Source organism: Thermobia domestica, chromosome 1 (assembly GCF_964235325.1).
Source record: "Thermobia domestica chromosome 1, izTheDome1.hap1.1, whole genome shotgun sequence".
Lineage (NCBI taxonomy): Eukaryota > Metazoa > Arthropoda > Insecta > Zygentoma > Lepismatidae > Thermobia > Thermobia domestica.
In genome coordinates, this window is record NC_137454.1 from 385,701,318 (window position 1) to 385,726,288 (window position 24,971).

The following is a 24,971-nucleotide window of genomic DNA, read 5'->3' on the forward strand; positions in this document are numbered from 1 at the left end:
TGTTTTTAAGTTTTCTAAAGATCTTTTCTATTTCTTCGTTAGTGACTTTGTCCGATTCTGGTACAGTTCCTGTATGTTGTTCACCCATTTTGTTTCTTAGTACTGTGTTTCTTTTTGTGTCGTTATTGTTTTCATCTCTGGGAAAAAATTTGTTCGCTAAAACTTTTAGAGTTTCTCCTCTGTTTGAGGTGTATGATCCATCTAATTTCTTGACTGTATTTAATACTAATGGGTTTATTTTTTGTGTTATGAGTTTGTATGGAACACCCCATGGATCTATTTCAATATTTTTCTTGAGGTAAAGATCCCAACTTCTTTTCTTAGCCTCTAATATTGCTTCCTTATATTTATTCTTTGCGTTTTTATATTTTTCTAATCTTCTTTCCTTTAGTATTGGGTTATAAGTTGCTTGATAACTTTTCCGGGCTGACGTTGCAAGTCTTTTTAATCTTTGTAGTTTAGGTGTCCAAAAGTCTTCATATACTCTTCTTTCTTGACTTTCCGGAGTAGCCTCTTTTAAAGCTTTTATTGTTGCTTGTTCAATTTCGTTGATTATTTCGGTCAAGTTTTCATCTTCATTTATTTGGGGTAGATTTAATTTGTTCTTGAAAGTATACGACGGCGCCCCCATACATATATTCGAAGCCTTTTTTTCCTTTTTTCTATCGAATTTTTCGCCCTCCTTACTTCGGCGCCCGGGACCGTCGTCCCGCTCCCCCCTCTCCCCCACGGCACGGCCTTGGTTGTATGACTTTAAAGTGGGCCTGTCAGCTGCCGTATCAAGTTGTCGCGTATCCCGTGCATTTGGAGCGAATGCCGTGAACGAACGTACCGCCAGGCATTGGTTCCAGAAATTCCGTTCGAGAGATGTGAACCTTTCGGATGAACCTTGCAGTGGATGACTACATGTGTTGGATGACAAAATTCTGAAAGCAACCATCGAGGGGGACAGTGGCCTAACGTGTGATAAACTTGCAGAAAGAGTCCAGGTTTCCGTTGAAACAGTCAGACTGCACCTGCATAGGATAGGAAAGTCATACAAGTTAAGCAGGTGAGTACCCCACACACTGTTGGCAGCCAGCAACGAACAACGAGTGACACGACTGTTTGTCCTTGTTCATTCGGCACCTGAACACACCTATCTTTGATCGCTTACTCACTGGTGATGAAAGTGAGTTCCCTATGTCACTCTCAAGTGTACCAGACGTTGGTTGTCACCACGTGGCCCTGTTCATCACACCTCAATACCACAAAGTTACGCTCTCTATATTGTGGAATTGTCGGCAAGTGGTGCATTACGAGCTCCTTGCACTGCTGACCTCTGCTTTCAGCAATTGCAAAAGGTGCACCGTGCATTGCGGCTGAAGGAGCCGGCAGTGGTGAGTCGAAGGGTATGCTGTTCCTGCACGACAATGCCAAGCCTTACGTGGCGAAGAGGAACCGGGAGACCCTTCAGCAACTTGGCTGGGAGACATTGTGCCACGCACCATATTCACCGGACCTTGCGCCGACAGATTACCCCTTGTTTGGTCCCTCGACAGCCACTTCGTGAAGATCCTTCGCTAATGAGGGAGACCAGCGGAGAACGCGCTCACGGACTTCTTTGTATTCACGACCACCGAGTTTTATCGCTAGGATATTATGCAGCTGAAGGAACGTTGGCAAAAGGTGTTAGATGTTGATGAAGATTACATACTTGAAAATATGAAAGTACGTACCGTCCACTGCATTGCCCGTTCGACAAGACTTTTTTTTCTTGTGTTTACAATATTTTAATGTATATTCGCTACATACGCCATCTATCTTCTATATAACTCCCGAAACACAGAGCATTGAAACACTACTGACAATCTATAGAAGTTATGTCCACCTGGTCGATATATGACATTAGAGCATAACATTAGGCTCATATTGGACATTAGAATACAGAGAAGAAGAAAAAGCAAGAAGGGAAGAGAGAGAGGTGTAGAGAAGTGTTGCCAGTGTACGAGTAATCATTGAGCCACGAGTAGTATATTTGCAATACTATCGACTCAGAGAACCCAAAATCAACGAAACTAAGTGATTCCTAAGTAGGAAGTTCGGAAAAAGGAATCGGACGAAATCATCGAAAATTCAGCAGTTGCATGAATAATACACGTAAACATGGTTTGCGTAAACATTTGTTCTGTGCGCAGTTACAAAGTAAACTTATTTTTGTGTTGAATCATATGTAGTGTATGTAATAATAGTAATAGTAAAATAATGATAATAGCCTTATTACTGTATACTGTTGTAGTAAAGAATATGACTACTTACCTTGTGTTGCATAAATTATATTTATCCTTTACATCAACTTCGATTGATTATTCTTCAACCTTAAATTTGTCAATTTCTCAAATGGAGATTGGACACAAACCTGTCACATCTTTGTGCGTGTCTTATCTTTCTTGAAACAAAACGTACTTAATATGAGGTGCACCTAAAGTGAACTTACTGGCGCTACATGATTTTTTTTTCTGGCGCTAACTCCAGTGTTGCCATACCACAACCTTGTATGGATTTCCATTATACCTGTTTTATTACTAAATTCATTTCAGCGGAGGTTTCGGTGCTAAGTATGTTTACGGGTTGAATTCTTTATTATAAAACTCGATTAATTATCAAAATAATTTTAGTTCTTTCGCTCGGATAAACTCTGTATCTAAAAATCTTACTTCATCAGATGAAGATCTAAAATTTCCCTTGATATAATTTCGCACCGAGATCTACGTTGAAATTAATTTTAGTAAACTGGTACAAGATAAATTCATGCACCAGAGTTGTATGGCAACATTGAATATTAGCGTTAAGCAAGGAAGCGACGACTGTTTTTTGGTATTTACAACTATTAAATACATTTCACAAAAATGTTGATACACATAAGTGGTGTTGTAGGTTTACATAATACAAAATAGTACTGACATTCTAATATTCCTTTGCAAGGTAATGCTATTTCGGTATTTCGAGTATTTTTTTCGAAACTCTTCTTCAGGAACGGATAACAGCTTAAAACCGTCGTAGGTAATAAGTTCGTCACATGATGTATCAACACCAATGAAATTACGAAATTATATAAATTTGGTATATCAATACAATGTTACATATACAGGGTGTTACAATGTTTTGGGAATAGATTCCTCATCAAAATAAAAAGAAAAGTTCATATGGACCTGTGGGCGAAAAGTGAATAGTTTCATAGCTGCAGAGGGGGGGGGGGGCGGTGGCTCAGTGGTAGAGCGTTCACCTCCGGTGCTTGGGGTCCCTTGGGAATAGATTCCTCATCAAAATAAAAAGAAAAGTTCATATGGACCTGTGGGCGAAAAGTGAATAGTTTAATAGCTGCAGAGGGGGGGGCGGTGGCTCAGTGGTAGAGCGTTCACCTCCGGTGCTTGGGGTCCCTGGTTCGATCCCAGCTCGCGCCGTGTGGACTTTGTGGTGGACAAACACCGTGGTCGTGGGTTTTCTCGGGATTCTCCCGTTTCCTCCCACTTTCTTCATTCCACCATTTCATTCATCTCTCATCATCACCGTCTCCTTTAGCCTAACCGACATAAGCGTGGGACGTAAAACTTAAAGATTTCATTTCATTTTCATAGCTACAGGGTGCCGAAAACGTGAAATAATGAATTTTAAAGGTTCATAGTTCCACTACTATAGGACCGATCGTAGTCACGTCAAGACATCACTGAGGAACTGGTATGTGGACTATCCAAATATCCATCTTTCAGAACTTCCGGTGCTTGCACAATCATTTTCAGAGAGGCTGTTTGGGAGTACTTGATCACTTTCAACCTACTTCTCTAAAAATTGGTGTGCAAAGTACTGGAGCATGCTTAAACATGGATATTTGGATAGTTCATATACCAGTTCCTTGGTGTCTATCGGTCACGAATGTCACGAAAAAGTCACGAAATTTAGCTTTTGGGTCACGATTTTTTAAAACTGTACAAATGTAAGTACAGATTGGAAAATGTTGTTCTATAAAACGTCTTAATTCACCACCAAAAATGTCTATGGTCGTCTTTAGACGCTACCAAATCACAAGCAAAGTACGTTTCTATCGCATGGATGAAAATTCGACCTAATTCGCACCCAAATTCGCTCTTGAAAATGTTAGAAAATTTTATGATTTGGTAAAGAAAAGGTCACGAAAAAGTCACGAAATTTCATTTTGGAATTTTAGTAGACACCCTGTTCAGTCATGTCTTGACCCGACTACAATAAGTCCCATAGTAGTGGAGCTATGAACTTTTAAAATTCACTTCTTTCACGGTTTCGGCATCTTATAACTCCGAAACTATCCACTTTTGAGCACAGGTCCATATGATTTTTTTTTTTTTCCTATTTTGATGTAAGGAATCTGCTTCCAAAATATTGTGACTTATATTTGGAACACCCTGTATATTAAACTCCCAATTATAATGAGGACATTACACGCTATACATCACCCCATAGAAAAAATATATATATGTATAAATTTTAAGTGCATTTAACTGATTATTACCCGTTTTATATTTTTCTTACCTTACAAGTGTATTTTGAATATTGCAAAGGAATATACAGAGGTCATTCCATTAGTAGATACGTTTGCTTTTGGTGCACCTCAAACTAAGGACGTTTTGTTTCTAGGTGTTCAATCTATATTTGAAAAATTCACCAGTCGAAGATTGAAGCTGAAATTATTGTTAAGGATGATTATTATTTTTTGGAACATAAGGTAAGCAGTCATGTTCTGCTTTATAGAATTCACGTACAAATGCAAATTTTAACATACTCTTGTAGTCGTATTTGTTTTTTTGTTAAAGGTGGAAATACGGAGCTGATAGGCTTCTCAACGAGGTTAGCACGAGACCTTCGAGAAATGCTTCCTGAGTATAGCACTGTTATCAACATCCAGAGCTGCCAAGGTTCCAGGAGTTGGAATGTTGCCATGGGCTCCACGTGTATTCCGTTCCCTTCCTTCGAAGGTACGGATTCATTTTATTTCTTTTGAATGCAGTTGAAAAAATTATAAGAATAAATGGACTTCTCATGATGCTTCAAGGCTTTGCAGTATTTATTACAATTAACTTACAATTATAAATAATACATGAAATGAGAGAGCAATCCAGTTTTGTACGCACGCATTTGCGTGCACTGTTTCCTCTGTCTGCCATTAGAATGCGCTAGTAGCAAAAATGGCGACTGGTTGCTGCATAACGATGAACATTTTCTGGATCGTGTCGTCTTAGTGATGAATCGACATTTCATCTAAGTGGCGATGTGAACACTCATAATGTTCGCATCTGGGAGTTAACAAATCCCCACGAGTGGGCGCGGTGGCTCAGTGGTAGAGCGTTCACTTCCAGTGCTTGGGGTCCCTGGTTCGATCCCAGCTCGCGCCGTGTGGACTTTGTGGTGGACAAACACCGTGCTCGTGGGTTTTACCGAGGTTCTCCCCTTTCCTCCCACTTTCTTCATTCCACCATTTCATTCATCTCTCATCATCACTGTCTCCTTTAGCTTAACCGGCATAAACGTCGGACGTAAAACTTACAAGATTTCATTTCATTTTCAAATCCCCACGAGATGGTACAGTTGTAACGAGACTCCCTAAGGTACCATATCCCGACCGAAAGTTTATGGGTCTCGTTCCGCAGATCTGATGCCATGGGATTTTTACCTTTGGGAATTCATAAAGAATCATGTGTATATGCCTCCGGTACCAAGAAAGAAGATAGAAGCAGTTGTTGCATCAATTACTCCAAACACATTGATCAAGGTTTGGGAAGATTTCGCATATCGACTCGGGGTGTGCGTGTAACAAATGGTGCTCACATTGAATACTTGTAGCAAAGCCTATTTCAATTTCTCTTTCATTTGATGTATTATCTATAATTGTACGTTAAATGTAATAAATACTACGAAGCCTTAAAGCTCCGATATTCATTTTGAAACACCCTGTAGTACAAAATTTAAAGATATCGTATTGGTTAAGAATGGTTCACTTTCGCCAGTATTTCCGGCATTATTCCTTCCGCGTGATTCCAAAGGGATGTTATACATGGAAAATGTAATAGTTGTGTTTTGCACTGACCTCAGAAGCTTTTAGTGAAAGAGGATTGTAAATTTTGTTTAAATTGCTAAAGAAAAAAACCTCGAAGAATAAATGGGCCACAGATAGAAAGGTGGGCAAGCGTAACCTCATGCAAATAACAAGCAGCAGTGTAATTGTACACCTTGTGAAGGAGTTTGGTTTGCATTTTAATAAACAAAACCCCTTAACAAGCTAAATTTAGACATTGTACCTCAAATTAAATGATGCATATTTCAAGATGAATTAATATTTAAAACCAGAAAATATTTAAATCTTTAAATTTGTCGAGTAGAAAGGCACTTAATTTCATTTTAGCGTTTGTATTCCACGGACAGATTAGCAGTTTGCATCCTGAGTAGGGGCGCAACCACTTCTCTGTTAAACTACTTTAACAGAGAAGTGATTGATGTAACCTGAATATTTGATTTTACACCTAATCTGTACTCTTTCTTATAAAAATAACTAGTTCTATAATTTTTTTTATAAATATAGGTCGCTATAATTAATAATTACTGATCATCTTTTCGGGTGCAGAATAAGACAGGTTTAATATTACATAGACGTATTGGACCCCCTCCCACAAACATTTCTGGGTGTTCGCCTGATCCTGAGCATAATATTAACCCTTTAATCTCAACACCAATGCGCGTAGTCTGTCAGGTAAGGAGGATATCTAAATTACTCATAGGAATACATAGGGAACAGATTTTTGATTGTCCATATCTTGGGATTAACTGCATGGTGGCCTTGCAGCTAATCTGTGCCAGTTCTTTCTGGTCAAAGTTGATGGTAATTCATCAGGTAGTTATTGAGATTTTGTGTCTCTGAGACGAACAACTAAATATATAAATATTTTAGTAAACCAAAATCCTTAAAAATGAGGACGTTGCTGGTGGGATGTCTCGAGCTCAATAATGGGTAACGAGCCAGGGACCGAGTGGGAGACTGAGAGTTAGTCCCAGAAGAGATTCGTGAGTAGGAGTATCATTTGGTTAATTGAATTGATCCTGAAGGTGGTCTAATTGCAGAATGGCCCTTGTTTTCTTCATCTAACAGCACTTTCGATGAACAGCGGAAGTGATGAAATTCTTTGACTCATCTATCTTTAGATGTTTGTCCTTTTCTAATTCGATATTGTTTTTCTAGGCAGTGCAAACTTTATTGAATACCGTGTAAAGTACTCATGTGAATTCAGAGAATTAATTTTATTTTCAGACTTTTTCTTTTAGAGGACTGCAGTGAAGGTTCCTAATCAAAATCTAATGTTATGTTAGAATTATGAATGCTGAGCGTAATTAATGTGATAGATTTTACAACATTCCTAGTGTTTATCGGAAAAAATGTTCTCTAAACATGAGGAAACATACCAATCGATAATTCTTGTTGAACTGATCAGTTTGTTATGCTTCAGTGTAAAAGCTCATTCGCAGTTTTCGAGAGAATTGAGAAAGCTTGAGTGTAAAACTCATACGTTTTCGAGAAGATTGAGAAAGCTTGAGTGTAAAACTCATACGGTTTTCGAGAAGATTGAGAAAGCTTGAATGTAAAAGCTCATTCATAGTTTTCGAAAGAAATGAGAAAGCTTGAGTGTAAAAGCTCATTCGTAGTTTTCGAGAAAATTGAGTGTAAAAGCTCATGCGTAGTTTTCGAGAAAATTGAGAAAGCTTGAGTGTAAAACTCATACGGTTTTCGAGAAGATTGAGAAAGCTTGTATGTAATAGCTCATTCGTAGTTTTTCAGCAAATTGAGAAAGCTTGATTGTAAAAGCCCACGCTTAATTTTCGAGAAAATTAAGAAGGATTGAGTATAAATGCCCATTCGTAGTTTTCGAGAAAATTGAGAAAGCTTGCGTATTAAAGCTCATTCGTAGTTTTTGAGAAAACTGAGAAAGCTTGAGTAAAAGCGCATGAGTAGTTTTCGAGAAAATTGAGAAACCTTGAGTGTAAAAGCTCAATCGCAGTGTTCGAGAAAATTGAGAAAGCTTGCGTGTGAATGCTCATTCGTAGTTTCCGAGAAAATTGAGTGTAAAAGGCCATGCGTAGTTTTCGAGAAAATTGAGAAAGCTTGAGTAAAAGCTCATTCGTAGTTTTCGAGAAAATTAACAAAGCTTGCGTGTAAAGCTCATTCATAGTATTTTGAAAAAATTGACAAGGCTTGAGTGTAAAAGCTCATTCGTAGTTCTTAAGAAAATTGAGAAAGCTTGAGTGCAAAAGCTCATTCGTGGTTTTCGAGAAAATTGAGAAAGCTTGCGTGTAAAAGCTCATTCGTAGTTTTCGAGAAAATTGAGAAAGTTTCAGTGTAAAGTTCATTCATAGTTTTCAAGAAAATTGAGTGTAAAAGCCCATGCGTAGTTTTTGAGAAAATTGAGAAAGCTTGAGTGTAAAATCCCATGCATAATTTTCGAGAAAATTGAGTGTAAAAGCACATGCTTAATTTTCGAGAAAAGTGACAAGGCTTGAGTGTAAAAGCTCATTCGTAGTTTTCAAGAAAATTGAGAAAGCTTGAGTGCAAAAGCTCATTCGTAGTTTTCGAGAAAATTGAGAAAGCTTGCGTGTAAAAGCTCATTCGTAGTTTTCGAGAAAATTGAGTGTAAAAGCCCATGCGTAGTTTTCGAGAAAATTGAGAAAGCTTGTGTGTAAAATCCCATGCTTAATTTTCGAGAAAATTGAGTGTAAAAGCACATGCTTAATTTTCGAGAAAATTGATAAAGCTTGAGTGTAAATGTTCATTCGTAGTTTTCGAGAAAATTGAGAAAGCTTGAGTGTAAAAGCACATTCGTAGTTTTCGAGAAAATTGGGAAAGCTTAAGTGTAAAAGCTCATTCGTAGTTTTCGAGAAAATTGAGTATAAAAGCGCATGTGTAGTTTTCGAGAAAATTCTCATATGTAATTTTCGAGGAAATCGCATTTTTGTGGCTCTTAAAATTATGTCGTTTGTTACCGATAATAATTGATGTTTTTTATTCTGCAGGAACATATTATTTGTCTTGTCTTCTAATGGTGACATTCATACTACTTCTAATAATAAATACTAATATGTGAATACCACTTTATCTTTCAGGAACCTCACCTGCTCCAGGACTACCATTTTGGATATCAAGAGAAGAGTACATTATCCATGGAAGTGATCTGCTTCCAGACTGAAATACTTCGGAAAAAAATAAGACATAAATGTATTATTGTATGGACTGTAAATACGTGTAAATAAACATATTTATTTGTAAAAATCCTAAATGCTTTTGTGAATTCTACTGTAAAATGTTGGTTGTGCGTGTTTGTGGTATTACACTGTAAAGCCAGTCATATTTTGACCAGAGGACAGGATATCCGTGGTTCAATGAAATAAAGCCTCGTATACCGCATATTCACTCGACCACGTGCTACACAAAGGCCTCTGCAACTTTGCGACGAGAGACACAGCCAATGTATTCAAGCCTCTCTAACGTTGCGAATGAAACACACAGTCAGTATATTCAGGCCTCTGCAACCTTGCGACTGACTGTGAGACGCAGTCAATGTATATCCAGGCCTCTTTAACGTTGCTACTTACACACAATGTATTCAGCCCTCTCCAACGTTGCTAGAGAGAGAGAGAGAGAGAGAGACAACGTATTCAGGCCTCTTCAACGTTGCTTCTGGGACACACAGTCAATGTATTCAGGTCTCTCCAACGTTGCGAATGAGACACACAGTCAGTATATTCAGGCCTCTGCAACCTTCCGACTGACTGTGAGACACAGTCAATGTATATCCAGGCCTCTTTAACGTTGCTACTTACACACAATGTATTCAGCCCTCTCCAACGTTGCTAGAGACACACACACAACGTATTCAGGCCTCTCCAACGTTGCTCAAGACACACTCAACGTATTCAGGCCTCTTCAACGTTGCTTCTGGGACACAGTCAATGTATTCAGGTCTCCAACGTTGCGAATGAGACACACAGTCAGTATATTCAGGCCTCTTTAACGTTGCTACTTACACACAATGTATTCAGCCCTCTCCAACGTTGCTAGAGAGAGAGACTCAACGTATTCAGGCCTCTTCAACGTTGCTTCTGGGACACACAGTCAATGTATTCAGGTCTCTCCAACGTTGCGAATGAAACACACAGTCAGTATATTCAGGCCTCTGCAACCTTCCGACTGACTGTGAGACACAGTCAATGTATATCCAGGCCTCTTTAACGTTGCTACTTACACACAATGTATTCAGCCCTCTCCAACGTTGCTAGAGAGAGAGAGGGACAACGTATTCAGGCCTCTTCAACGTTGCTTCTGGGACACACAGTCAATGTATTCAGGTCTCTCCAACGTTGCGAATGAGACACACAGTCAGTATATTCAGGCCTCTGCAACCTTCCGACTGACTGTGAGACACAGTCAATGTATATCCCGTATATCAATGTATATCTCTTTAACGTTGCTACTTACACACAATGTATTCAGCCCTCTCCAACGTTGCTAGAGAGATACACACAACGTATTCAGGCCTCTCCAACGTTGCTCAAGACACACACTCAACGTATTCAGGCCTCTTCAACGTTGCTTCTGGGACACACAGTCAATGTATTCAGGTCTCTCCAACGTTGCGAATGAGACACACAGTCAGTATATTCAGGCCTCTTTAACGTTGCTACTTACACACAATGTATTCAGCCCTCTCCAACGTTGCTAGTGAGACACGTATTCAGGCCTCTCCAACGTTGCTCGAGACACACACTCAACGTATTCAGGCCTCTTCAACGTTGCTTCTGGGACACACAGTCAATGTATTCAGGTCTCTCCGACGTTCCTACTGAGACATACAGCCAATGTATTATTCACTCCTCTCCAACGTTGCGATTGACACACACACACTCAGTCAATGCACTTAGGCCTTGCTCTCCGCATCTTTTGCCTCCCTCTGCTTTGGCTTGCTTGATCTTCCTCTTATCAATATGCAGCCGGCCTCAAGTCTGTAGTCAGCCACCCTAAATTACAAGGGAAACTGTGGAAACACGTGGATTTCCTATCATATTGTGAAAGTACGGACGGGGAACTCAATATTGAAACAAAGTGGTGGTTGGTTTCTATCAATTCTGATTTTAGCAGGGATAAGAGTATAGATGAAACTATTCTTGATACGCTAAACTCGCATGAAAGAGCCGCTTCTCGCTATCTGTTGTTGCTTTTGTTCTATGGTGATCAATGTAGTAAACAGAAATACGAGGATCATCCTTAAAATAAACACCAATTAGTTACCACTTAAAAAAAAAAAAAACAATTGTTATATACCTGAAGCTTCCTCTTCTCTACATAGTCACCTCCTTTGTCGTATCTAGTCACGAGCTTCAGAATTCCCATATTATACTCTTCTGCCGCCAGTTTATTAAGCCAGGTGGTCGCTACTTCTTCTACTCTTCATCATTTCTAAACGGTTTATCATCCAGAAACAGTTCCAGCTTACGGAAAAGGTGAAAATCGCTAGGAGCAAGGCTCGGACTAAAGGGAAAGAGCAGTAACAGGTTGTCGACTAAAATTTCAAAATGAAATTTCATGACTTTTTCGTGACCTTTTCTTTCCTAAGCCATAAAATTTAGGAATATTCTTTAGAGCGAATTGGGCCGAATTTTCATGTATGCGATAGAAGCGTGCTTTGCTTGTGATCTGGTACCGTCTAAAGCCGACCATAGACATTTTTGGTGGTGAATTTTCCAGTCTATACTTATGTTTGTGCAGATAAAAAAAAAAAAAAAAAAAAAAAAATCGTGACCCAAAAGCTAAATTTTGTGACTTTCTTGACTGATAAGACACCCTGAGTAAGCTACGCGGCGGAAATGCGCGAGTGGTCCTTTGGCAGCAGAAGAGTATAACACGGGAATTCTGAAACTTGTGAGCAGCTGCAATAAATATTTAAATGAAGGTGGTGATTATGTAGAGAAGTGACGGAAGCTTCAGGTATGTAACGTTTCTTTCTTTCTTTTTTTTTTTTCTTTTTTTTTCAATAAACATTATGCTTTTCATTGTGTATAACTAGACAGTTTTTATTTTCTGGATGTCCCTCGTAGCAGATTGCTACTTCAGGGTTAAACAGACAGTTAAGGAGATGAAGTCACGATATTGGGGCTCTGAATCTAGTAAAAAAAAAAAAAAAAAATCACTTTTGCTATGAAATGACAACAGCCAGATAGACAAACAGCCGTTCTACAGGACTTCATATACTTATTCATAACATTAACTTAGAAGTCTATTAAGTGTTTATCTACCTGGTTTTACGAAAGTATGGCCTGCTTTAAAGGTTTTACTGCACATAGTTTCCAACGAATTCTCTCTAATATAAAAGAAGTCGCCCGAAGAGAGTGATCAATCCATAGGGCAAACCGCTTAAGCTAAAATCTTGAAATTTAAACAGGGTATAGAATTTGCGACTTAGAATGACACTAAGGAAGGATTATTGGGAATTCGACGAGGAAGGGGAGAAATTGCCATGGCAATTATTACATTAAAGTGGCTATATCTCGCAATTTCTGAAAATTGAAACATGAAATCTCGTATACGGACTAGGGATGGCCTTTTTCTTTTTTTTTTCGAAAAATCTGTTTCTCGATTTTTAAAAATTTCGTTTTTCGAAAATACCCGAAAACTTTTTCGTTTTCTTTTGTTTTTCCTTTTAAAAAATCAATCAATAACCCCTTCTTCATTTGATTCTTCTTTAAAAAAAAAATCAAACAAGGATAGCATATGCCGTAAGCGATGGATGAAACTCATTCAATTTTGACTAAACTTGGCCTGGCGTAGACTTAAACAAGCTTCGTACTCATATATAATATTAAGATATGCAGGCCTTTGGTTCCCGAGTTACTGGCCATCAAATTTGGGTTTGGATTTAATGAAAGGATATATACATACTATTGACGAAATTAATCCCATCACGACCAAAATTAGCATAGTTGTAGACCGTGATGTATTTAGTAAGTACGTCAAATGTTGCAGTGTGCGGGCTTTCAGTTCTCGAGTTACTGTCCATCAAATCCAAGGTCCGTCGACCCTACTGTTCCGCGCTTTTACAGGTCCCTTCATAACTCACTGTTTCTGCGTAGCCACTTTCTCCAGCTGTAGCAGGGACAAATATCGCGGTGAAGCAGGGACAAATATCGTAGGCTAAGCCAATGTTCCGCCATAGCGATTTGCAAAGGAAAACAAATTTTAAAATGCGATAAAAATACACTACATACAGATACAATACGTACTTACTTTAGGATTGTGCAGCACTTGAAGAATAGCTTTGCATCCACTATCTTAAAAGCATCCTTCTTCCGAAGTTCGCGTGTTTTTCTATTCAAAAACCGAATTCTGAAGAATGTCCTAGCCTTGTCGAATAGTTTCAACATAGAAGTGTCTTTTTTAGGACATCAAATGGTCGGCCAATCACATTCTTTTGTTTTCGACTTTTTTTTTGTAAAATTTTCAAAATACATCTTATTTTTTGTTGCTTCCATCCACCGGGAAGAAGATAAAATGAGACCACAACATAGCTTCACATGGCCACCATTCAACTTGGAAAGAATTGCAACTATGTTTAATCCTAAGACTTCAACTTTCGATGGAAGTTTAAGTTTTTACTCATAGCCTTATCGGAATCTTTATACATTGACTGTTTTCACACATCTATCAAGCCTCGAATCATTGCCACCTGGACATTTCTGTGCCATTCCAAAATTAAGTAAATCTGTTCGTCATAGGACATGCGCCCATTAACATTCATTTCACCAAATATAAACACTGAAAATTTCTTCACACTCTTTAAGCAGCGCCCTTGCTCCGTCAAAATTTTCAAAACTGGTGTAAGAATACCACGATAAAATGGTTATTTTTGCATGCAATGTCGAAGTGTTGACACATTGGGTACGCGGATTAGAACATATAACCGCAGATGATTGTATAATTTATGAGTGTGGCGCGTTGTGTTAATGCACGAATAATATCTTAATCAGTCCATCTTAGTTTTTTCTTGCCATTTATTAGCATATTTACTTGGCCCTGTATAAAACTTTTTCGTAATATATCCACCACCGGTTATTAACCACTTTATTGAAACGATCACAATATTATATTTTAGAACCGGTCTTTGAAATTAATTCTTTATTATATTTGCTTTCCAATTCTTTTAACTTCGTTTGTAAATATAGACTATTATTTTGGCTTTGTACATATTGACAGAGTTTAGTTTTTCTATGGGCCGCGGTGGCTTAATGGTAGAGCGTTCACCTCTATTGTATGCGTCCTTGGTTCGATCCCTGAGCGCCAAGTGAACTTTGTGGTGGACAAACACCGTGTGCATGGGTTTTCTCTTGGTTCTCCTGTTTCCTCCCACTTTCTTTATTCCATTCTTTCATTCATTTCTCATCATCACCGTATTCTTTAGACCAGCCAGCATAACCATGCGACGTAAAACCTAAAGATTTAATTTTAGTTACTCGTTCTCTTCACGCAAAAAGAAAAGCTATTCCTTTAGTTCATGCCCCTCACTCTCCACAGAATAAACGGAACATAAAGAGTTATTTTTTGTTCCCGTCATAATAGTTATTTCATCTGACTGTACCCAAATGCCTGATTTGTTTTTACTCTAAACACCTAGCTTTCGTACACTTATTTCTTTCATTACAGGAACACGTTTCCGTATGACACTGATAAGTTCAGTGAAGGCATAGGTTTAAACTTATTCTTGAGTGGAATATTTAGAAACTCACGTTTTAAATCACGTTTATAAGCTTCGGGAATAAAATGATCGGAATAGACGCTGGCGTAGGTGTCTTTCCGACATTTCTCTTGCCAAACTTTCCGCAGAGGATCCGAGGGAAATACCTGATAAATAACTTCGGAACCCTTAATATTTCTACTATGATTGCAACAAGTACTTATCGTACAATTCGACATGCTTATAAGCTAACACGAACACTACAGTAATTATTTTTTCTCAATACAAGAAAACAAGAATCATTCGCTTTCCTGCAAAACTCAAACTAACAAGCATGGGTGAATGAGAAGGACCTTGGGCGAAAGTTATTTCTGCTCCCGCGGTGACGTCACGATTTTACTACATCTTCGGTTTTCAAAGAGGGGTAGTTCTGACGCGACCTTAAAAGAGGGAAGGAACAGTAGGGTCGACGGACCTTGCATCAAATCTAGGTTTTAGTGACATCAAGAAATTTCACTGAAAGGCGTTTGGTTAAATTTATCCAATCTTTACGAGCTTCGTATGCTATGTAAGCTCGGTATGAAACATTGCGGTGTACAGACCTTTGGTTCTCGAGTTATTGGCCATGAAAGTTAGGTTTGGACTCAGTGAAATCAAGAAATTTCACTAAAGTGCGAAAGATGGAACTCATCCAATATTGACGGAAGTTTATATGGTTGTAAACCTTGACAAGCTTAGTAACCATATATATTATGGTGTGCAGGCCTTTCGTTCCCTAGCTATTAGGTATTAAAATTAGGTTCAAACTTAACGAAAAGATATTATATAACGTATACTATAGACAGAAATCACTTGATCTTGATCAAAATTAGTATAATTCCAGACCTCGACGTACTCACATACATACATGATTAATATTATGATGTATGGGCTTTTGTTTCCCGAGTCCATAAAATATGGATTTAAACTAAGTGAAATTTCTTGATTTCACAAACATGCGTTCGATTAAACTCATCCGATATTGATCAAAGCTTGTATGGTACTAGACCTTGACAAGCTTGGTATGCGTGAAGCTCAATAGGAAATATTGTGGAGTATAGACCTTTGGTTCTTTCCGAGTTATTGGTAATCGAAGTTAGGATTGGACTACGTGAAATCAAGAAATTTCACTAAAACGAATTCGATTGAATTCATCCTATCTTGACGAAAATTGACTTGTGGTAGACCTCATGTTTTGTGTGCGTGTAAAATATTATAGGCTTTCCAATGCTAATGAAATATATACAGATGGTGATCAGAAAAATGGAAACACCTGAACGAAATTGCAACTTACCAGATTAATATGGTGTCGGGCCACCTTTCGCCTTCAGAACAGCCTTGATGCGACGTGGGATGTAGGCATAGAGGTCGTGAATGGTAGCAAGTGGAATTTTACACCATTCCTCGTACAGGGCATCGGCCAGTTCTATGAGAGAGGATGGAGGTGGAAATCGTCGCCGGAGTCGTGTTTCCAAGACGGACCACAGATGTTCAATTATGTTGAGATCTGGGGATTGGGCGGGCCAGGGGAGGTGTTGAACTTCATCCCGATGTTCCTCAAAGCACGCTGCAACAACACCAGCTGTGTGAATGGGTGCATTATCATTCTGGAAGATGGTGTCATTGTCCGGGAACAACATCCGGACCATAGGATGCAAGTGGTCTCCTAAAATTGCGACATAATCGTTGGCAATGATTCGTCCGCTAAGTGTGACCACAGGACCCAAAGAAAACCATGATATTACGGCCTACAGCATCAGCGAGCCGCCGCCATGTTTCACAGTTGGGCGGAGACACTGCAGATCATAAGCTTCTTTGGGCGTTCTCCACACATAAACACGGCCCGTGGTTGGGAATAGGGTGAAGGATGACTCATCTGACCATATCATACGTTTCCAGTCCTCAACGGTCCAAGTTGCATGGTCGCGGCACCACTTGCGGCGTGCGAAAGCGTTATGGTCCCTGATGAGCGGTTTGGTCCGTGCAACACGATCCCGTAAGTTCATGTCATGTAATTCGCGGCGGACTGTGATTGTCGAAACAGGGTGGGGGAGGTGCTGATTGAGTTCCTCCGTCACTTGCTCGGCAGTGGCACGACGGTTCTGCGTGACAATGCGCTTTAATACCCGGCGTGACCTGTCACTCATGATTTTCTTCCGCCCACTGTTGCGCTTCCCCGATGTGGTTTTTCCGTGTGTTGTGTAGGCCGTCATCACCCTCGACACTGTCCCACACGACACACCTAACACAGTAGCCACTGCCGTCACACTCACTCCACATAACCGCGAACCAACAATTTGCCCTCTTTGAAAATCTGAGAGTTCTCCCATTTTACACTACCTCCGTCTGCTGCAGCCACTGGACACTGCTGTTCCACTGCCCCTGACGTAGTATGACCTAACACACCATCACCAGCGGTCCGGCACTGCGGGCGCCACGACACCCATACATCTGACGTGTTGCCAACTAGAGGTGTTTCCATTTTTCTGATCACCGTCTGTATATATAGGAAATCACGATGAAAAAATATAGGTTTCGTGAAGCTGTGAAAAAGGAACATTTCAATTATCCAATAGGTAGAAATAAAAATAATCACATGAAAACTACATCAATTGTTATATAAACATACATTCTACTCTAAATGTAACTAAATGGATAATTATCTCGTTGCAAAATTTTATACGAGCTTCTTACTGTTTTCGTACGTAGCTCACCAGTACTAAGCAAGACCATAAGGAAAGCGTAAAAAGGTTCTGCATCAGAAACTCAGTGTTTGTAAGTAAACGTCTTCAAGATGTGAATAATTTCATCACTTGCAAGATCCTATCATTTCTACGTTAATTCCTTTTCCCAAATAATATGTTTTTTTTTTTTTTTTTTTCAAAACAATTTATTGGGAAATTGATGTTATAGAACATTGTTGTTGTTTTTAAGATAATAAATATTTAAGTAATCCTAACTTCTCAAATACTGATTCGTCTGTTAGTTTCGGAATTATGTAGCAGTCAGTTAGCTTATTCCTTCCTTGTTGTACAATTCCAGCAGTGAGTGTGTGTTCACTCAAACTCATTCCTTGTTTGGAAGCCAATTGTTAGAGGTCTGCGCGGATACAAAATATCGCATCCGCAACATCTCTATCCGCACCCGTATCCGCAGATGAGGTAGCAAATATATACAACTTACATATTAATGAACGATTTATGTACTTACCCAAGATCTTCAAATGCAGATATCGGACCAAAATAATGCCACGTAGGTAATATCCCCTTAGTAGACTAATTTTAGAGCACGTCACTAAGTTTTTAAACTTCATCATTACTCATAAAAAAGGGGGACATTTGTTCTAAACACAAAGGCGAAATAGAAATAATCGTTATTAAGAAATCAAAATTAATCACAGGACCGCAAACATATCCAAATATCCCGAACTGACACTAGCACCAGTAATTGCAGTTGAGTTGATTTTAGTTTAGCGTTCCTTTCAGCAGCGAGGCTATATGAGACGTGGACCTACTGATTAACGTGGAATCCAAAGCACATGAGCTCCCGCCGGGAATCGAACCCGGGTCTCCCACGCCAAAGGTGCGTACGCTAACCGCTTAGACACGAATGAGCTTGGTCGTGAAAGAATGCATTGTACTGCGTTGTTAGTTTCGTCACTTTTTTTTTCAGTAATTGCAGTAAATTTAAAAAAAAAGTGACGAAACTAACAACGCAATACAATGCATTCTTTCACGACCAAGCTCCTTCGTGGCTAAGCGGTTAGCGTACGCGCCTTTGGCGTGGGAGACTCGGGTTCAATTCCCGGCGAGAGCTCATGTGATTCGGATTCCACGTTAATCAGTTGGTCCACGTCTCATATAACCTCGCTGCTAAATGCGACGTTAAGCTCAAAATCAACTCAAGCTTTCACGACCACGCTTTTACTGAAACTAGAAGTGAAAATAACTTCGAATACAAATAGGAAGTCTATACCGTTAATTTCGGGAAGAGGCAATAGAGAAAGTGTAGAATTTACTGCTTTTCTTTGCAACCCCCCACTCATTGTTGGACACATTTGTGGTAGGAGAAACAACGCATTGGTTGTTCTTTCTATACCAGAAGCCCGGTTGTTCTTTCTATACCAGAGGCCCAGAACATACATACACATACACATAAGAAGAAAGAGAGAGAGAAGCAATTGCTGTTATAAAACTCCAATCCCTCGGAATGTTCATTGAGGTCCGTGCACCTCTCCGAAAAGAGAAATCTGTGGGGTCGCAAATGTGCATTCAGTATCTGCTGTACTTCAAAGGAAACAGTAAAGATTTTTTTTTAAGAGGGAGGGAGAGAGAAAGATGAGCGTATGATGTGACTTGTTTACTATTTCGGTGACCTACGCGCTTCTCTAGTTTGTCACAAAAGGCAAAGATAATTCTGCTGACCAGTTTTCAGTTTATAGAAGGGGATGCGGTGTTTTAAATTAGGGTTTTGGTTCCTGACCTCTCAGGATAGAAAAACTTTATTTGAAGACATATCTTCCTCTTCAAGGCGAATGGTCTGAAAATTTTCAGCTTTATCAGAGGGGTTTTGGCGGCAATTATTTTTTCTTTTTTTTATAGCAAATAGCGGTACTTGAGGAGTAGCGATGGGGCCTGTCGTTTCTTTCTGTTTAGGTCAGAGATGTCATTCACCTACAAAACGGCTGCTAAAAATACTGAAAACAGCAATAAAAGGACACTCTCTCGTGTAGTTTTTTTGTCCTTTTGCTGTCACTGAGTCACAAGCTTCAAACTCACTTGTATTTTGATTTTAGTATTTTTCAACTGGTTTTAAAACTTTTGATTCAAAACGAACTTTTCTAGTGCTCTTTCCACCATTATCAGAAAATTCACAGCATTTTTTTAGGTAGAGAAATGTAGGAAACATTATCCGCCATCCGCACAGAAAAGAGATATATATCCGCAAATACCCATTTTGATGCGGATATATCCGCATCCGCGCAGACCTCTACCAATAGTCTCATAGACCTATTAAACATACCAGATCTAGTGAAATTTATTAGAGCAGGTGTATACTCTGAATATGGAGCGGTAATTATATCTATTCTTCGGTATTTTGTTCGGTATCTATTCTTCGGTAATGTTCGGCAGGTAATACTAAGTCTTCTGCTTTCAAAGTCTCCAACCTGTCATATTATGACACTGTCTTAACGTACGGTAGTACGGTACAGCATTCATGCCGTAATTTTTCATATAAACTTATGGACTGTGAGCTGTCTCTCCATACTCCTTGCTCGGTTACTACATAAATTGATGCACCAATGATGTCTGTTTTTACTCCTAACCTCCCTTCTTCGCAATTACAGAAGAAAGACTTCTTCTAGCTCTTTACTAGTGGGTAACGTTCCCATTATAGCCGACACGTTCCCACGTTGAATGGCTATGCTTGTGCGTTGAATCAAGAAACTTTTTGTTCGATTATCTCCTGATTTAATTGATAGATTTCTTTTATAAATTTGAGGCCTCCTTCTTCCCAAGAACCGCTAGACTCAGTTGCTATTACGACAAAGCAATAGTTATCGAGTAGATTGCTATATTTATCCCTTTTTTTTCTTTCGCTCTTCGAGCAGCTACGAGTCCAGCTTGAACTGAGGCATATTGTAGGTTGGAGGGGGCATAGATGTCTGAACATGTGAAGTCCCAAATCAATGCCTTTCCTTTCTTCCAAGGTACTAACGTCATACCATCGGGTCTTTTTCCGTCAGATCGGCTGTATCCAATCGGTTCCCTCATTGCTGGGAGCCCTGCTGGTATTAATGCTTTTAATATTATATCATTTACACATGAATGACGTGGGTGTCTCCCTACGCTGCTTTTGCACGACAAACCGTGTAATTCTTTTTTATCTACAAAGGTGTTACAAATGGGGAAGTTGTCAAAATCAACACAAAATTCATAAATAAATCACAAAACACATGATACAAAGAGTTGGTTTCTTAAGTATCTATATACGCAATTTCACACAGAACTTAGTGCATCTAAGGAAATATATACAATAATAAAAGTATCAGTTACAGTTTCATTTTCTTCGGTATATTGTTTGAATACAATGCTAACTGTATATTGTTTGGTGTAATTATCTTGAGACAATAAGCAGGAAAGGACGAAACACAGAAATGTCTCCATTTAACCAGCCTACTGTGGAGACAAAAGCCCTTCCAACCACACACACCTTATTTTCACAAGTGGAAGTAGCAATGCCACAAAAATATACGAGGTCTCGTTAAAAAGTAGGAAATATAGGAGTCTATAGGAAGAAACGCAAATAAATATAGGAAAAATAGGAGCAGTGAAAAGCCTGATATTATGGTGTTGAGGCTCTTGGGCTCTGAGTAATTGGTTATCTAAGTTTAGTTTTGACTAAAATGCGATTGATGTAACTCATTTCATCTTGACCGAACTTGGTATGATTTGGTAGACCTTGTCAAGTTCAGCATGCATACAAGCTTAGTATGAAATATGTTTTGAGTATTTTGGTTCCCACGCTATTGTTAATCAAAATTAGATTTGGATTCGGTGAACCCAACAAATTTCATTAAAACACGAAAAATGGAGATTATCCAATGGTATCTTAGTACTCATATGAGATGTTACGGTGATTTGGTTTCTGAATTTTTGACCACCAAATTTGAAAGCTTTGACTTTAGTCAAGTGAGAATTCTTCGATTGCATTTTACTGATATTTCCTAATTTAAAATTAAAATCAACACAATTACAGACCTTGAACTGCTTAGTTCACAGTGCAATATTTATTGTTGACAGTCATTCAATGAATGAATAGTGCTGAATTCAACTTCCATTTCGTTGTGAAGATTGTCCATCAAAATGCATCTCCAACTGGGAACAAGTGGAATTTCACAATAATGACAATTGCCTTGTTGACGACTATTTGTTCCATTATATGCTCAAAATCTAGTTTTGCAATAATCAATGAAAGACTCATTTTTCTCGCTTGCGTTAAACGTATTTGTTCGAAAAATTATTCGATTTTTATTTGTCGAAGGAATATTCGTTTTTCGTTTACCGGGAAAGTTCGATTTTCAATATTTTCTCTTCTTTTAGTCCTTCCTTCTCCCTGAGACTTGAAAAATATATTTTTTTTTCCTTTTGGTTTATGATTCTCATTCCAGGAAAGGATCTAGTGTAGAAAAATAATCACCAAGATTAGGACTTTCCGAAGCAATTTTCATAGGGAAAAAAAGAAGAGAAAGAGTTCTACAATAAGACAAAAAAGGGTAAACGATGTGCTGTTTTCCTCAACTATTTTGAGAATTGCCCTTGGAATAAACTTAAATCTACTGTAATTGAATTGAATATAAACTATGTTTCTCTATAATATTGGATAGAAACACATCTGTATTAGGAACGAAAGAACATAAAGCTGTTACTTAAGATTAAGCATCTTTAAGTTCTAAAATATATATACCTTTGTATTAATAGATGTTAAAAGTTTCTTTCCATAATCACAGAGATCAATGGAGCAAATTTAATATTCAATCCGAGAACTCTGCAAATTCAACAACATTCGCATTCTTTTGAAGAGTTAACCTCAAGCTTTCCTTCGGCAAAGTTAGTAAGATACTCCACCGTTTCTAAGCGTTATTCCAAGTTGTTAATGGAAGCTGCTACATAATTGTAACCGTTGATAAAACATAGTTCTGGCTGTCATTTGGATCCACAGAAAGCATAGCCTTGTCAAAATTTTCACACAACAAATAGCACACTCAATTCACGATGACTGACAAAAGTAGTAGTAAAAAGGAGAAAAGGGGATCAGAGTCAGGCTAAGGGAATAAAGGGCCCATAACCCAATTATTATAACATGGCAATATCTCAGATACATGAAATTTGGTATTTGTACTTCTAGACTTCCAAACTAGGCTATGCGTAAGTGTGGGGAAGTCTTACAGAAAAAGACACTGTTCGTCCATCTGTCGACAGGTATCGAGATGCATTTAAAAAAAAAAATATATGATTCAGCGTCTCAAGGCAGCATATAATTATCCATAACTCTCTACCAAAACCGGAAGTGATTCAAATTTACTATTACTTGCAGTTTCAAAGTTTATTGCCATAGAACAAAAATGGTAACAGGTAGCGAGAAGCAGTTTTTGCAACCATTCAGCGTCTCACAACATATCGTGACTATCCATAACGGTCTACCAACACTGGAAGTGGTTCAAATTTACTGTTGCTTCTGGTTCAATAGACCACAGAATTTCCGCAGATCACAAACGGTAAATGCTATCAACATGCGTTTCTTTGCAATGGATTCAGTATTCCTAAAGTAGGTTCCATCTGATATGTTAATACTCGATTCAAACGGAAATAGTTAGAATAACCATTTCCGGTTTCAAAGTTTATCGCCATAGAACGAAAACAGCAACAGATAGCCAGAAGCAATTTTTTGCAAACGATTCAGCGTCTCAAGACAACATATCATGACTATCCATAACACTCTACCAAAACAAAAATAATGATTCTCTAATACTCTTCATAATTAGAAATGGAAAACATTCAAGTAAATTTTGAATGAATAACGTTACTCTTTTAAGTTCAAAGGTACACCTATGCAAACGAACACTATGATGTACAATAACCTCACTTTTATCATTTCGCAGAATATCGCCACTTTCCTTATTACAAATTGGGCGAGAACTATTCGCGGTATTTGCTCTTCTAAAGCCTCTTGCTACCGGAACAGTAACTACCCTCTGAAATGTTCCGCCATCCCTCTTGCAAAATCTGGCAGCTGGCCATCTCTCTTTAGACCTCACTCCAAGTTGTTATATGAGATTGATAATCGAGGCTCTGTGCAAACTAATTTAACTAGTGAATGATGTTCTCTTCGTATCAGCGGACAGTAAATGCAGCAATACTGTACTTGGCACTGTCATCCTGAATGTATAAAGTCCATTCCGTAGGAACTCCATGATGTTGCGAGCAGTAATATTTTCCAGTGTAACTGTGGATCCATACTTCCACGAACAACCAATGGTCCCACATAACAATACATGGAACATCTCCACAAATTTCTTAATGGATACTATGCACAGCAGTGGAAAATGATCCTGAGGTAGCCGTCACATGCATTCACGTTCATCAGACCAAAACGACGCGAACCTCGATTTCCAGTGACCCACTGTTCAGTTACAATGATCTAAACACTACTTAAACCTCCTACGTTTATTGATCATTCTTAATATTCAAGGTAGTGGCATCTGTTGCTGCCTGAAAGTTGTCTGATGGTGACTATACACTGTGTCTGGTTTTCAAGTTCATATTTTAGAATATGAGACCTATATTGGTAAGAATTTTCAGTCATTCAGCGTTCCTATGAAGTTCCACCACTTTCCACTTACACAGCATGAATGCCACAGGTGATTTCTACCTATTTAACTTAGCAGCTATTGCATGCAGGAGAGATCGCAGTGGCTCAGTGGTAGAGCGTTCATCTCCACTGCGTAGGATCCTGGTTCAATCTCAACTTGTGCTAAGTGCGCTTTATGGTCGACAAACACTATGTACGGGGTTTCTCGGGATTCTCCCGTTTTTTCCTCACTTTCTTCATCTCGTCATTTCATTTATTATCAATACCACCGTCTCCTTTAACCCACAAGACACAACCGTGAGACGTACAACTAAAAGATTTCATTTCACCTGCTGAACACACTACTGCGGGACGTTCCACGATTACACCCTTATTAAGGGTTAACAGCTATTGCAGCCATCCCCGCTTTTTGACAACTAGTCCTACTATCAGAGAAACATGTCAGGAACAGGTAAGGGCACATAATGGCCACACCATTACAAGATACCAACCTGCTTGTTCCTAGGCAGAAATGTGATAATATACCTGAAGCAAACAGGTTAAATATTTTCCACGAAGAACCGGAAGATACTGACGGAACTAATGAAGTAAACAAGTTTCAGGGTTTCCACTTATTTGGAGAGCTCGAATTCCCTGACTTTTCCAGATTTTCCAGATCACAATTTACAAATTTCCATGCCTATATATAGGGTGGCCCAAAAGTAAGTATACAGTTGTAATACTGCCATAACTTGTTTTGAACTTTTCTCTTTTTCTTTTAGGATATCTTGATTCCTAAAATGATCG

At 38.7% G+C, this 24,971-nt stretch overlaps 1 protein-coding gene across 2 annotated transcripts in view; it reads left to right on the forward strand.

The window, feature by feature from the left end:
* The window catches only part of LOC145664972 (uncharacterized), a 39,118-nt gene extending 29,789 nt beyond the window's left edge, over positions 1–9,329 (forward strand). For both annotated transcript variants that reach the window (XM_081732140.1, XM_081732130.1), the window contains exons 6-7: positions 4,827–4,988; positions 9,157–9,329. In XM_081732140.1, coding sequence (XP_081588266.1) covers positions 4,827–4,988; positions 9,157–9,239 — 245 coding nt within the window. In that variant the 3' untranslated portion in view covers positions 9,240–9,329. The remainder of the gene's footprint in view (positions 1–4,826; positions 4,989–9,156) is intronic.
* Positions 9,330–24,971: the final 15,642 nt, after the last annotated feature.